Below are 13,501 nucleotides of genomic sequence, written 5' to 3'. Positions count from 1 at the left end.
TTATAGTTAAGGTATCTGTACTTATATTTTAATTTTCTTTGCAAAAGTTAAACTCAGTTTTGTTTTCTGGTAATTCAGTCCATCACAAAGACTTTCCAATCCCACTACACTGTATGCTTTCTTCTGATCCACCTTCATTCTGTTCCTTACAGGTGCTCACATACACTTTTTAAAGGGAATTATATCTCAACAACCACTTTCCACACAAGATTTCTCCCCTTCTTAAGGTACAAATGCTAGAGACTCTGTTCTTTGACTAAAGTTTCTTTGAGCTTTGGGTTTGTTTTTTTTTTTTTGCTTTCTCTCAGGCCAGTAAACTTCACTGTCCAGTCATCTTAATTTCTCAAAGTTCACCCTCATTCAAGAAAAAGGTGGTTGTTTTTTTCAAGAAGTAAAGTTCTTTCATTTTTGATTGTTTGCCTAAAACAGTAACAACAATGTCATTTTGTATAACTCTCGCTTATTTCACTGTAAGTCTTGCACAGTGGTACAATGAAGTCTTGTGTAGAAGTACCACAGCCCCAGCTGAACAAAGTGGTTTATGCACCAGGAGTTCCCACCTCGAGCTGATTTACTTCTTTTCCCAGTTTCAGGAATCCACTGCCCAGAAGCGTGCAACATAAAGATGCTCAAAGCCTGAAGCAGCACACCCTGGTTCAGGAACAGTTTGTTGGACAAGCGTGTCAGTTATAACTTCCAGAAGCAATACAAACCTGCAATTATTGATAGAATTTGTCCTCCAATCTATAGCAAGAAAATTTAAGTCTCTTCTAATGACAGTTTCTGTTAACATTCCTCTGGAAATACTATAAATGTCTCCCCAAAGGATTTTAGCAGACCTGTAACACTATTCCACTAAAATGTTTTTACAACTCTTCCCAAGAGATTTTAGCTCAAATACCATATAGTAATTTACTATTTTTTTTTTAATCTGCCACATTATTTGTGTGCTGCACTAGTCCACCAACCTCATCTTTATCTGTGCCTTTTCTCAGTCCCCTGGATCTCTCCATGCTCATACTCCACTTACAAAAGCTATTCCAGTTTATTATTTCTATGGTAAACATTTCTGCATACTGCTGCATGAGTGGTCTCAGTGCTATTATGCAAACTCCTTGCATTTAAAAAAAAAACCTTCCAAGTCACATCACACTGGCTAAATCAGTGAGACAATTGACAACTTTTTTTATCAGGATCTCGTGTTGAATCAGATCTGCACCTCATTCTTGCTCTGAGTGGACAGATCATCTATGCCATGTCACGCCACGTGGACAGCTTTATTCCTCCATCACACCAGACTTGCAGTTCCCATGCACCTTGTGAACTACAGGCTCCCCCTCCTCCTCTTTGGTTGATATCTGCAAACCTTGAGATATCCAACTTCCAACCCTCCATCTGTATTGATGCCTCCTTCACACCTTGTAAGGTCAGAGCTGACCAAAAGCTGTAGCCTTTGCATTGTCTCTTCCATAAACTCCCTCAGATATCCAGCTGATGGTTAGTACATTCACCATGTCTTAATTCCATTGTCTCCTCTAGTTTAAGGGGCAACTTGATAGCCAGCCTAGTGGCCACCTCCTTTAAGAATGCAAAAAAAATTCTTCACATCCACTCATTGTGTCTCTCCTCCTTTTCAACAGGCCAGGAGTTCCTGACATTTTGGCTTCAGGTACCAGTCACACAGCTCTTGACACCAAAGCACGACAGGAAAATCGTCAGTTCTTAAACCTACGTAGCAGAGCGCAGCCACCAGTACTGCCCGCAAATGCTCTTCTAGTCCTATGTGAGGTTGTTTCGGCATTAATTTTCTGTATTTGTTACTGTGGCAGTACCAGCACTCAGGTTCTTCTCCAAGAAGATAGAGGCAGAAGTTTTAGGCAGAGGGAGGGAAGGGGCAGAACACCGTAGCACAAGCCCTGCCTGATGGGAAGACGCCTGCCCTTGCAGTCAGGTGGGAGCCATGGGAGAAGAGGTTTCCTTCAAAAGCTCTCACCCCTCCAGTAAGATCTCAGCTCTGTGCTTCTCTCATTTTGTGCAGCTTCTTCATTCATTCAAAACTGCCTACAGAGACAGGCAGAGAGGAAGCACACTAGACATTTTAAACTGCTTTTAAAGCTGGTTTAGCCTCCCATTCACCTCTTTTCCCACAGCTCAGTACAAAGTGTGCTTTATACTATGTGTTCCTCCTTTCAAGCACGAAACAAAACTATCCCTCAGTACTTGTGCTGTACAGTGCCTGCTCTTATTAGAGTAGGAAGGAATAATTACAGGGATTATGAATGTGTTACTGAATGTCAAGGCAGATTAAAGGTGCTCAGTATCTTAAAATCGAATAAAGATTCTTCCAAGGTGCTGCTTTTCTGCTCGAAATTAAATTATGGCATCAAATACCTTTTAAGTGGATCTATCTAGTAACTAATTTAGTTGGCATATTTAAGAAGTTACTCATCTCACCATTACCAGAACACGTCAAAACTCTTCGTGTTCACAAGCATCACTAAGCTTTTTATCCACTACTGCTCCTAAGGTACAAAAACCCTCTGTCATCCATCAAGAACACAGCACACGTATCATGCTGCAGTATGTATCATGCATGCCAGGCTTTATGAAAAAGATGGATCATACAGTGTGGGATATTGGAGAAATTAATTGCTTAATAATTTCTTCAAGTTATTTGTTCACAAGCACATTTTATTTTGGGTAATGATGCCAAAGCAGTGGACTGATCCATTTAGAAGCTGGACTGCAGTGTTTTGGGAGACCGGCAGCTGAAGCACTGCTTGGACGCAACAGTGTCCAGTCAAGACTTCTGAAGCTGCACCTCCAGCCAGCCGTTCGGGAGCGGATCCCGCCTCCTGCCATTCCACACCGCAGAGGGGCTGCCCACGCAAAGGCCGAGTACTGGAAAAGCTCCCCAGTTGGGGCTGGCCTCCGCCTCGCTCCTACGGCCACACGTAGGACTGGCTGCCGTGTGAACGCCTCGGCGCAAGGCCGGCGGCGTTGTAGACACATCTCGTGTGGGCAAAGACTGAAGACGTGACGAAAATCCCTCCCCGGCCCTTCACTGAGCTGGGGGGCAGACTTGAACACCTGAAACAAGAGCAATGCTTTTGGTAGCGTGGCTCCCCACGCTGGTAGCAGGAAAAAGTGAGTTCTCATGGGTCATCAGAGAAGCTTCGAGTTATGAATTTGATGCAGTATGCGAGGCAGTGGAGAAGCTCCTTCCCAGGCTGAATAATTAAGAACCAAGTCTCATTTTTTGACAGAGGATTCAGCTAGAGCTGAAGAGGTATCATTCAGCTGTCAGGAAGCTTTAACAGCCTCACTTCTACCTTTAAATTCAAAAGCTGATAAAGTTATTACACACTTTTAAGTGAGATTCTGAAGAAAGAATGGCAGAAACAGGACTGCTATAGAGAGATTTGTGCTCCAGTTCTTTCCTGCTTCCCTGCTTTAGACATTTAGGAATGCAACTACTTCATGAATACTCAAAATAATCCGAACAGATACAGTTTGAATCTTATCTCCCAGCACCTGTCCTCATTATTTCAAGCTGATCCGTGTATCCTGGCCGGCAGAACTACTAAATCAGATCTATTCTTTCTAGACATCTGCCTGCTCGTAAGGCCTTTAGTTAAAGTAGGACAGCTGCTGACATTTGGAGCTGTGCTGAAGTGACTGATGTTGTGCTAAAGCTTATTTCGGCTTTATGCAGCAAGAAGGGGGGTGTACAGATTGAGTTCAGTAGGAAGCAGTAACGAGGCAGCGATGCTAAGCTGGTTGTCCAGGATGAGAAGGAAGTGAGAGATGGGATGAACACTTTCTGGGTGTCAGAGGGAATCTCCCTCTCTCAGGATGTGCTGAATCAGTTTGACAGTGCCTGTACCTTTCTCCAGTCAATCCAGGGCTCAGCTAAACAGCAGTTGGGTTGGTTTTCTTTAATGGCGGAAATGAGGAATATAAATCCCAATGAACAAACAAGTAAACAATCTTCTGGGGCATATCAGTGCTGTTACCTTACAGAAGTCTTTCAATTTGGGGATTTACTACAGCAGATTTGCTAAACACCAGCATTTTAGGGGCAGGACAGTCTGCTGAAAGCTGACATTCAGTATGACAGTTGGCTTGCACTTGATTTCAAAATGGTATTGTATGTAACGTTATCCCAATTCAATTCCTCAATCTGAATTATTAGCAGAGTCTGAATTGCAGGTTATTAACAATAATGAAGCCACAATGCATTTTAACAACAAAAGAAAAAATACTGTATTTTTTTAAAAACATATTTAAGGAATAAGTGCAAGATCCTTTATCATTTATATTCAAATCAATTTACTCTTGGCACATAATGCCACAAGGAAAATACACCAGTGACAGTACAGCTTTTTAATGCCCAGCTACCTTTCTTTTAGATCACAGATCATTGACATCTAGTGCTGCTCCAAGTCTTTGCCAGCTCCATTACTCTCCCCAACAGTTCTACAACATCCATACCTTGACTAGCTGAAGAGGAAACCATATATATGTGCATATACGTATAAATGTGAATGCACACGTATATAACACACATGTTTTTCTGTGTATGTTTTAAATGAATCACTGTTCTGTTCCTGCTTTGATAGGAATCAAAAATGATATTCAAATTGCATGCACAAGCAGAGTATCTTTTCAGAGAAAGCACTGAATGTTCGTTCATTATTTTGGTTCACTATTTGTACTGCAGAAACATCGGAAAAAAAATCATATCCACACTGAGGACTTCTTGTGCCAATACCAGACACTCCATTTACTTTCTTGCGTGTTGTGGAGGTAAAAGATGGTATTTCTTCTCACCTCCTCTGAAATCTATCCTCTCCCACTAGAAAAAAATCCACCATCATAGCCCAGACCAAGAAACTCTACATAGCGGACTGCCAGTATTAGTCAGCAATAATGATGAGAACAACAACGAGGCAGCTTGTCAGAACTACAGCGTGACTCAGACTAACTTACACAAGTCTTTCTGCACCATTATATTTCAGTACTGTCCCAGCACGTTTAGAGTAACAGATGATTAAACACAACCTCGTTTTAGGAATCAAGTTAACGAAGCGAGCAGCATGCAGTGTAAAGGTTTGTTTCATAAAGATTTCTGGAGTTATGGTGACATTCTCCCCACAATCCTAAATTAGCAAATATATTTATTACCTGGCAGCTGTGGGTTGGGAGAAAACACTAATTCTGCAGTCATATTTAATACAGAGCTAGATTAACATAAAACATGAAAAATTATTACAAGCTCAATGCAGGCTACTAGCTGTAAAGTCTGTAGAAACAAATGTAATTTCTGTAAACTGGTTACTAATTGCTTGTATCGCCTTCAGACATCCCTCCTATGGCAAACTGTCTACAAGCTCTCAGGTACGCTCATCTTCCATTAAGGGCTGTATTTTGGGGTACCAGTACTTTCTTTTGTACTCCCTACCACATTTTGGGAAGAGAGGAGGTATTCAAATTCACATTGTCTTTCACTAATCATTAACAATTCTGACCTGAATCCATGTAAGAGCCCATTCTAAGCACTGCCTTTCGCTCACTGTAACTGAAATAGCAAATCTTACACACTCACAGGACAATCACAGCATCAAGTCTAATTTGTACCTTCTGAAAAAGAAAACTTCTGGCTTGTTCAAGTGAAATGCTAGGAATCTGATATTTTCTTAACCATTTGTACGGAGGGAAATAGTTTTGCCCATTCAAAAGAACTGGTTAGAGACTGACAATTGAAAAAAGTGAAAAAATGCACAGTGAGATCTCCCACTGCTGCCATCTATTACAGCTCCTCCATTCATCCAGGCTGCTTGACAGCATTGCATTAGAGACTACATTCCTAAGGGGAAAGGAACAGAACCTTGAACAAAATACAGGATCACAACCCTGGACCTACAGAAGACCAGGACTTGTCTCCTTCACAGAATCTGCTCAGTAGATGCCCATGGGAGACCATCCTAGAGAGAAGAAGGGCCCAGGAGAGCTGGTTGATGTTCAAGAACCATCTCCTCTGGGCTCAAGAAAGGTCCATCCCAACACACAGAAAATCAAGCAGAGGCAGCAGGAGGCCTGGACGCATGAACAAGGAGCTCTTGATTAAACTTAGACATGAAAGAGAGCGTACAAGAGGTGGAAGCAAGAGCAGGGGACTTAGGAGGGTTATAGATGCACTACCCAAGTATGCACAGGTTGGGATAGGAAAGCCAAAGCCCAAATGAAGTGGAATCTGGCAAGGGAGGTGAAGGGAAACAAAAAAAAATTTGGCAGAGATACCATCAGCAACAGGAAGACTGGGGAAAAATGGGGCTCCACAGCTGAGTGGGGCAGAGGACTTGCTGACAGGAGATACGGAAAAGGCCGAGGTACTCACTGCCACCTTTGCCTCTGTTGGTACCAGCAAGAACAGCCCTCAGGCTCAAAGGGTTGTGACCAGTGGCATAAAGCCCAGCTGGAGATCTGGCCTTACTGGTGTACACCAGGGGTCAATACCCAGGCCAGGGCAATTTAACATCTTCGTTAATGAAGAAGGGTGATGGGACAGAGCTCACCCTCAGCACATTTGCAGACAACACAAAACCAGGCAGAAAGCCTGGTACCCTGGAGGGATGCTGCCATTCACAACGACATCAACAGGCAGGAGACATGAGCAGACACGTGAATCTCAGGACACTTAAAAGGCAATGCCAAGCCCTGCCCCAGGGACAAACCACCCCAGGCACCAGCACACACAGGGGCCAGACGGCTGGAAAGCAGCTTTGCAGAAAAAGCCCTGGGGGTCTCCATGAACCAGGAGAACACAAACCAGCCACACGTGCCCTTGCACCAAAGATGGCCAACAGCAGGTCACAGAAACACAGTGAAGATTGCTGGACAGAAGTTCTAATAAAGACACCTTGCAGATAACGGCCGTTTATCAGACCAGTTATATTAACACCATCAAAACCACCAAGTAGTGCTACATTACTGACAGGACAGTCATCTCCTCCTGCCAACAACCAGTTTACAACTCATCTGCTTGAACTCACCTTTCACCTGTCAGTCAGTATTTCTCAGCCAAGTGATTTAGACATGGTGTCTTACCTGACAAGGCAGAGCCTATGCTCTGGAAAATAGGTATCCAGCACATTTTAAGTAAAGTAGTCAACCTTACTGTGACTTCTAGATGCGTACAATGAAAACCGAACAAATATACTGCTATCTATCTAATGTGTATTTCAACAAAGCCTGTAAAGAAGAGGTGAAATTTTCTGCTATGCAAAGCATTTACAAAAGTGTACAACTTCAAAAAAAACCCAACAGTTTATTTTACTGCCCAAATTATTAAACACTAAACAAGACATCCTTGTGGTTTTTACATTAGGAATGTAAGTTTTCATGTACAATTAAGAGAACACTTCACTGTGAAAAAGGTGAAACACTGCATTACTAAAACACAGAACAGTGTCACACCACAAACTGAAGAATACGAGAAAGTGTGGCACATTCATTTCAACTCAGGTTCTCAGGTGAAGACAGACATCTATAGACTGATCAGCTATTCCACAGACTTTGGTGAATATTAAGAAGTGTACACATCTAGTCTTAGTAGTAGAATTATAGAAATACAAAAGGCAATATATTACACACCTATATACAGCACTGTAAGCATCAAACACTGACAAAAGATATCAAGACATAATAATTAAGTTAGAAATTTCTAGAATCCTCATAGAAATCAGGTAAGACCTCCTTAGAGAGAAGTGTGGCTAAAATAGCTATACGATTCTGCACCTGTCAAATCTGTCAGGTATTCAAGGCAATTCAAGGACATTTCACTCACTCCAGAAAAGTCACTGCAGCTTTACAGCAAGTGGTTAGAGGCCATACGCTTTTTGCACAAGCGTTCCAGATTCTCACAACAAAAATAATTCTTCTCAGCTTCAGAGTTTTGAAAGTGTTGCAGTTCAAAGCCATCATTGGCAAAAGTGCCCTTTGATTTAAAACAGTAAGGTCAGTTATAAATGTCAGCATTAAAACAATTTATCTTATTATAATTTGAGATGATTCACTCCTACATAACATTTTTCCCTGCAGAATGTTGCAGCCATGTATGATGTTTGGAGTGTATTCATTAGAACTACCCACTCCCGGGTAGACTACAATACAGGATGTCTTAATAGGTTTTCCTTATGCTGTTAGAAGACCTCTGCTTCTTTAATACACATTTTTCATTCATCAGTCTAAAGCAATCAGATAATGGTCAAAATCCAAGAGCTTAACAATTTTAGAGATATCATGAAAGAATTAATATATGACTCTTACCCAACCTCCCCCCTTTCTTCTCCTCCCCACCCCCCCCCAAATCCTGCACCATGGATATTTAGACAATAATTCCAACCCCCCTTTCCCCTATGCTGTTTTTTGCTTTTTCTTTTCCTTTTCCATTTTTAAGAAAAGAAGCACAACTGAAAGTTTTACTCCTCACATCTGGAAAGAAATTCTTTAAACTCTATCAGTATCAAGGTGTGATGTCAGTTCACAAAAGCATGCTCATTGTGTAAGTTGTTCCAGAGACCAATACATAGATATTTATATGAAGCCATATATGTATAGAAACAGCAGCCTTTACTACCAAGAGCCTTTCCTTTTACCATTTTCTCAAAAAAGTACAAACCTTCCTGTAAGTTCAGTTGTGCCAATATGAGCCTATGTCTTGGGTTCAAGCCAGACCACAGTTAGAATAATTAGCTGGATAAAATAAAAGGATAAACTAATTTCACTTTAACACAGACTTGTAGCCAACAGTATTGTAAATATTATGTTACATATCTACATTTTATGGCATTTTAGATCATTTGAAATTCTAATTGTTTATAACTAAAGTGGTGAAATCTGCCCAGTGTAATAAACATTCTATACCAACACCCAGCTTGAAAGAGTGGTGGAGATAAACAATCGTGAACTAAATGAAACCAAATAAAACCAGTAGAATTACTTAAAAATTCTAGTCCCTTAACACTAACTCACAATTAATACCATCACAACAAACATTTGTCAACTGCAATTTATCTATTCTAGTTCATGTTTCAATGTAAATTACTGTAAAATGTTTCCAAAGTATTTCTAAATGCTGCACTGCAGAGCAGATCAGGAGGCAGCTGTAAGTTATTTCTTTGTAACATCTAGAACAAATTTCAAGCAAAGGAAGAGCTCTACATTCAGTGTGTGTAGTGCTAGCCAATGTCTGCTATCAGTTGCCTAGAACCCTTCCATTGGTTGTGGCTATGGATGCTCCAGCAGCCACGTGTATTAGTCAGTCTGAAACAAATGTGCTGTCTAATGTGTATTGCAGAAAAACCTGTAAAAAAGTGGCAAAACTTTCAGCTGTACAATGTATTTACAAAAACATACAACTTCAAAAAACCAGTTTATTTCACTGGCCAAAGTATTAAACACTAAACAGGACAAACCTGTAGTTTATACATTAGGAATGTAAGTTTTCATGTACAATTAAGGGAACACTTCACCGCAAAAAGGTGAAACACCACATTAGTAGAATAGAACAGTGTCACACAACAAACTGAAGAATGAAAAAGTGCGGCACATTCGTTCAAACTCAGGCTCTTAGGTGAAGACAGATATCCGCAGACCAATGCAGCTCTTCCACATACTTTGGTGAATATTAAGAAGTGTACACATCTAGTCTGCAGTCTTGGAAGTAGAATTATACAACTTACTTGTCTCTATCAACTATGTTTCCTCATCTGTTTTCATTATCCCGTTTATTAATTGCTATAAACCTAAACAACACTAGCTGCTTAGAAGTTACTTGTGCTTCAGTTTAAGTCAAAAAGGGATATCTAAACTTATCTCCAGGCTAACAGGAAAGTCTACCAGAATTTTAGTGTTTGTTTTGTTACAAGGTTCTAAACAATAAGGGATCACTAGCTGCAGAAATCTGGACAGCTGGGAATGACTGCCTTAGACCTTCATCCTTCTTCTCCAGTCATTAGAATATATTGTCTGTTTATCCGCAGCTAATCACTGCTACTGAAGTGGTTTTATCAGCTACTGCTTCTCCAGGTTTCTGCATAAAAGTTTTAATGCCCATTTTTAATTAAAATCTTAATGCTTTAAAAGTTGGTATTAAACAAGGTCACCAAACTAACTGAAGGTTAAAGGGTAGGTAACCTTGAACAGGCTGCTGGTTTAGAATTTCAGACTAGAAAAATAAGACATAAAGACTAGGAATTACAGTGCTAGTTATATTTACATTATAAATTCCCTTTGCGCTTGCAAGTTACTGAAAGTACACATCCTTTGGTAGTATTCTTAGTCTCAAGTAACAAGTTCATGTTAAACACATTCACACTCCTGATTTGCTTGAGTCAGTGCAGAGGGCTCATACCTTATTTCCTACATAACTTTGTTACATAAGCACATCTCTTCCCCACAAATAATAAAACTACTGATGACAGCAACTTGTCAACGAGTAGCTTTATGCCTGACATTTAAGAATCTGTCATGCAGTTTATAAGTCTAAAGAGTGACTACCCTAGCAACTGGTAGGAAATCCCATCCGCAAGTACTGCTTCTGTGTGACTTTTGGCCCAGGTTAAAAGACATGTAGAAAAACTAAAATGCATCTATAATTCAGACTCATGTAGGCATAAGAAAGTATGAACACTGCAACGTGTACTAACTACCATGACAAAAACCGCCATAGCATCACTGAACTGATGCTTCTAGTTTTAGCCATGAGAAATCTGTGCTTATATGTAAGGTTAACATAAAAGAATGTTTGTTCTTACAATGCTGTTGCAAAATTTCATGCCAATACTGCAAGACTCGTCTTAAATAAAACAAGTACTTGCAGGTTTGCCTATGTCAAATGGTAGCGAAAAAGCAGAATCTGGGAAAGAGGATCTATTTGTTCCCATAGTGTGCATTTGTAAAAAGCCACGTCTTGGTCAGTGGCTAAACAGCCAATCAATGCTTATTAAACTGGTGAAACTGTAAACTTCACATAAGCCATAAACAATGAGGTGTATAAATATAGTAAGTCAAAGAGGAACTTTCCAAGCTACTAGAAGTTGATGTAAAACAATTACAACTGTTGTCTATTCACTATTACTGTCAAACGTGAGCCAAATAAGAATTTATGGGCTTGAGGTTTAAGAAAGTAATGTACAGCATATTAATGTTCCAATGTACCAGTATCAGCATAAACCCTCAATATTTTATTTTTCATACTTGCCAATTCAATATCAATCTGTTGACAAAGTTATGCTAATACTAGGAGGTCGCTGCTGATTAGGTTGTTTGCTTAAAATCGGAAGATCTGTTCTTTCTGTTCCATATATCAGTTTTTCCTCCTGAAGACTGCAAGCTGAAAACCTGTTTGCCTCTGTACCAGATACACCACCACGATTGTTTGGAACTGTGACACCACTGACCTGTTCAAAGGATTTACTAAACACAGTAGTGGTCGTTCTGGCCAGACTATGGCTGCCAGGCTTAGGCAGGGACTGGCTAGTTGTCAGTGTCAGCCTCTTCAGAGAGACAAGCTCTAGATTCTCACTCATGGCTCTCTGAGTTTGTTTTCGTGACAAGTGTTCTCTGCAGGTTTCTCCTTCTTTTTCTTTTCCTCCAGCTTTGCTTCCTCCAGACCTTCGTTGGCTCTTCCCTAAAAGATTCTTACTGCTCACGTTGCTGCTGTTAGATAGAGCAGACTGACTTGTACTAGAAGTAGCCCTAGAGTAAAACCCTTCATCAGTTTCAGATACTTCTATCAGTTCTTCTTGAATTGCTAAATCAGTATTACCTGCATGGTAAAAAAAGAAATAAAGAATTAGCAACTGACTTCATCACATTTATTCATTTTATGTATTGCTAGATTTTGATATTTACAAGCATGAAGCCATACAGCAACAGAACAGAGAACAGAAGACAAAACACTTACCTATTCCATTACATTTTGGAATTAAGGTTCGTTAGGATATAAAGTTACAGCAAGTAATGCTGCATTAACTAGATCAAAAAGCATGCCCACAATCTCATTTTGTAGTGATTTTGAAAACAAAAACCAACAACAAAAAAAAAGCAGTCTTGTTAATTCATGCAGGAGATTAGAAATTTACAGATTAGAAGATACCACACAGAACAACAAAAAAAAAATCTAAATCTTATTTTGAGCAAGTGCTCCAATACATGATTTTGCAAAGCTCGTTAATTATGAAGGTATGTGATCAATGCCCCAGGACACCCAATATGGCACCTGCACATTTAGCATCCCAAGAATGCTTTAGGACTGAAAGGTCACCTTCTGCATCATCAGTCTGGTGGCATGAGTTGAAAACTCAAGCACGTGAGATCTCCAGTATACCGTGAAAGGTGGAATTTGGGAAATCTGAGGTACACAATGGGATACTTTTCACATCAATTTTGATGGATTTTTCACACCATTGATCACTGGATTTTGTAAACCCAATAAATATGCTTATTAAACTCAAAGGTACGTTAAGTCTCACAATATATTTTCTCCAGATTAAATAAATCTATTTTTGTGTCATCATTGTCTGTGGCACAGACAAAGCTGTGTGCAATACATGCATTTGTGTTATATTACACATGCAAATACATTAACTGCATACTTTTAATTCTCCAAACATGCAGCAGTGACCCTTTCAATCAATAGTGGTACCTTAGAGTGCAGCTACAAGTGCTCTGCTAAAACTGCACTCTGCCAGATGAGTTTATTCCATCCTCCATCATTTTTCTTACAGATTTTTGCCTCCTGATTTCTGGCATGCCTTTGCTGTCAGTTCTAGGATCTGTAGCTGTTTCCTGTACTCCCTGTAAATGCTGAACATCATTCTCTGCTAGTGCTCTGCTCTTTTCCCCATTCCCGGTCCTCTCTCCAGCCACACTTGTGACACTAATCTCAGGTATGATAAAGTTGCCCAATTCAGTAGCATCATTACCACTCTCTGGTTGTTCTAGAATTAAAGATGGATAAGAAAAAAAAAACAAACAAACAAACAAACAACAAAAGATGTCTGAAACAAAACATGAAACAAAAGCCAATAGATACAGATGACTAAAGCATTATAAATTAAAGCAGATGTTCACATATTAAACTCTTGTTAATTAGCAACATTAGCAAGTATGGAATTTTGTCTTATTTCTAAATTGCAGGCTTCAATCTTCCAGTTATTGGCTTGCACACACATACTGGAAAGCCCCGCGCTTGATCTTTCAAAATTGAAATTTCTGAGGACCGCGAAACAAACATTCAGAGATTATCAGAAATAAAAGAACTTCCCATAATTCACTTTTATGACCAGATTCTCTGCATCACCATGCTAAAGTGAAAGTCATTTTTACAATCAAATGACATACCAAATTCATGTGTTATCACATAAAACTAGAAATTCTACACATAAAATATCATGATGTTGCACAGTGGTCAAACCTGAAAAACTAATAGTGA

The 13,501-nt window shown here is 39.9% G+C and overlaps 1 protein-coding gene across 5 annotated transcripts in view; it reads right to left on the bottom strand.

The window, feature by feature from the left end:
* Window positions 1-7,310: 7,310 nt before the first annotated feature.
* The window catches only part of FAM126A (family with sequence similarity 126 member A), a 48,267-nt gene continuing 42,076 nt past the window's right edge, over window positions 7,311-13,501 (bottom strand). For 4 of the 5 annotated variants that reach the window (XM_042801912.1, XM_042801914.1, XM_042801913.1 and 1 more), the window contains exon 11: window positions 7,311-11,833. In XM_042801912.1, the coding sequence (XP_042657846.1) occupies window positions 11,277-11,833 (557 nt within the window). In that variant the 3' untranslated portion in view covers window positions 7,311-11,276. Of the gene's footprint in view, window positions 11,834-12,712; window positions 13,008-13,501 lie in introns of all 5 variants that reach the window. The other variant, XM_042801915.1, reaches the window with a different exon arrangement.

Source organism: Tyto alba, unplaced genomic scaffold (genome assembly GCF_018691265.1).
Source record: "Tyto alba isolate M040663 unplaced genomic scaffold, T.alba_DEE_v4.0 Super-Scaffold_38, whole genome shotgun sequence".
Classification (NCBI taxonomy): Eukaryota; Metazoa; Chordata; class Aves; order Strigiformes; family Tytonidae; genus Tyto; species Tyto alba.
This window is presented reverse-complemented; position numbering and strand designations above follow the sequence as displayed.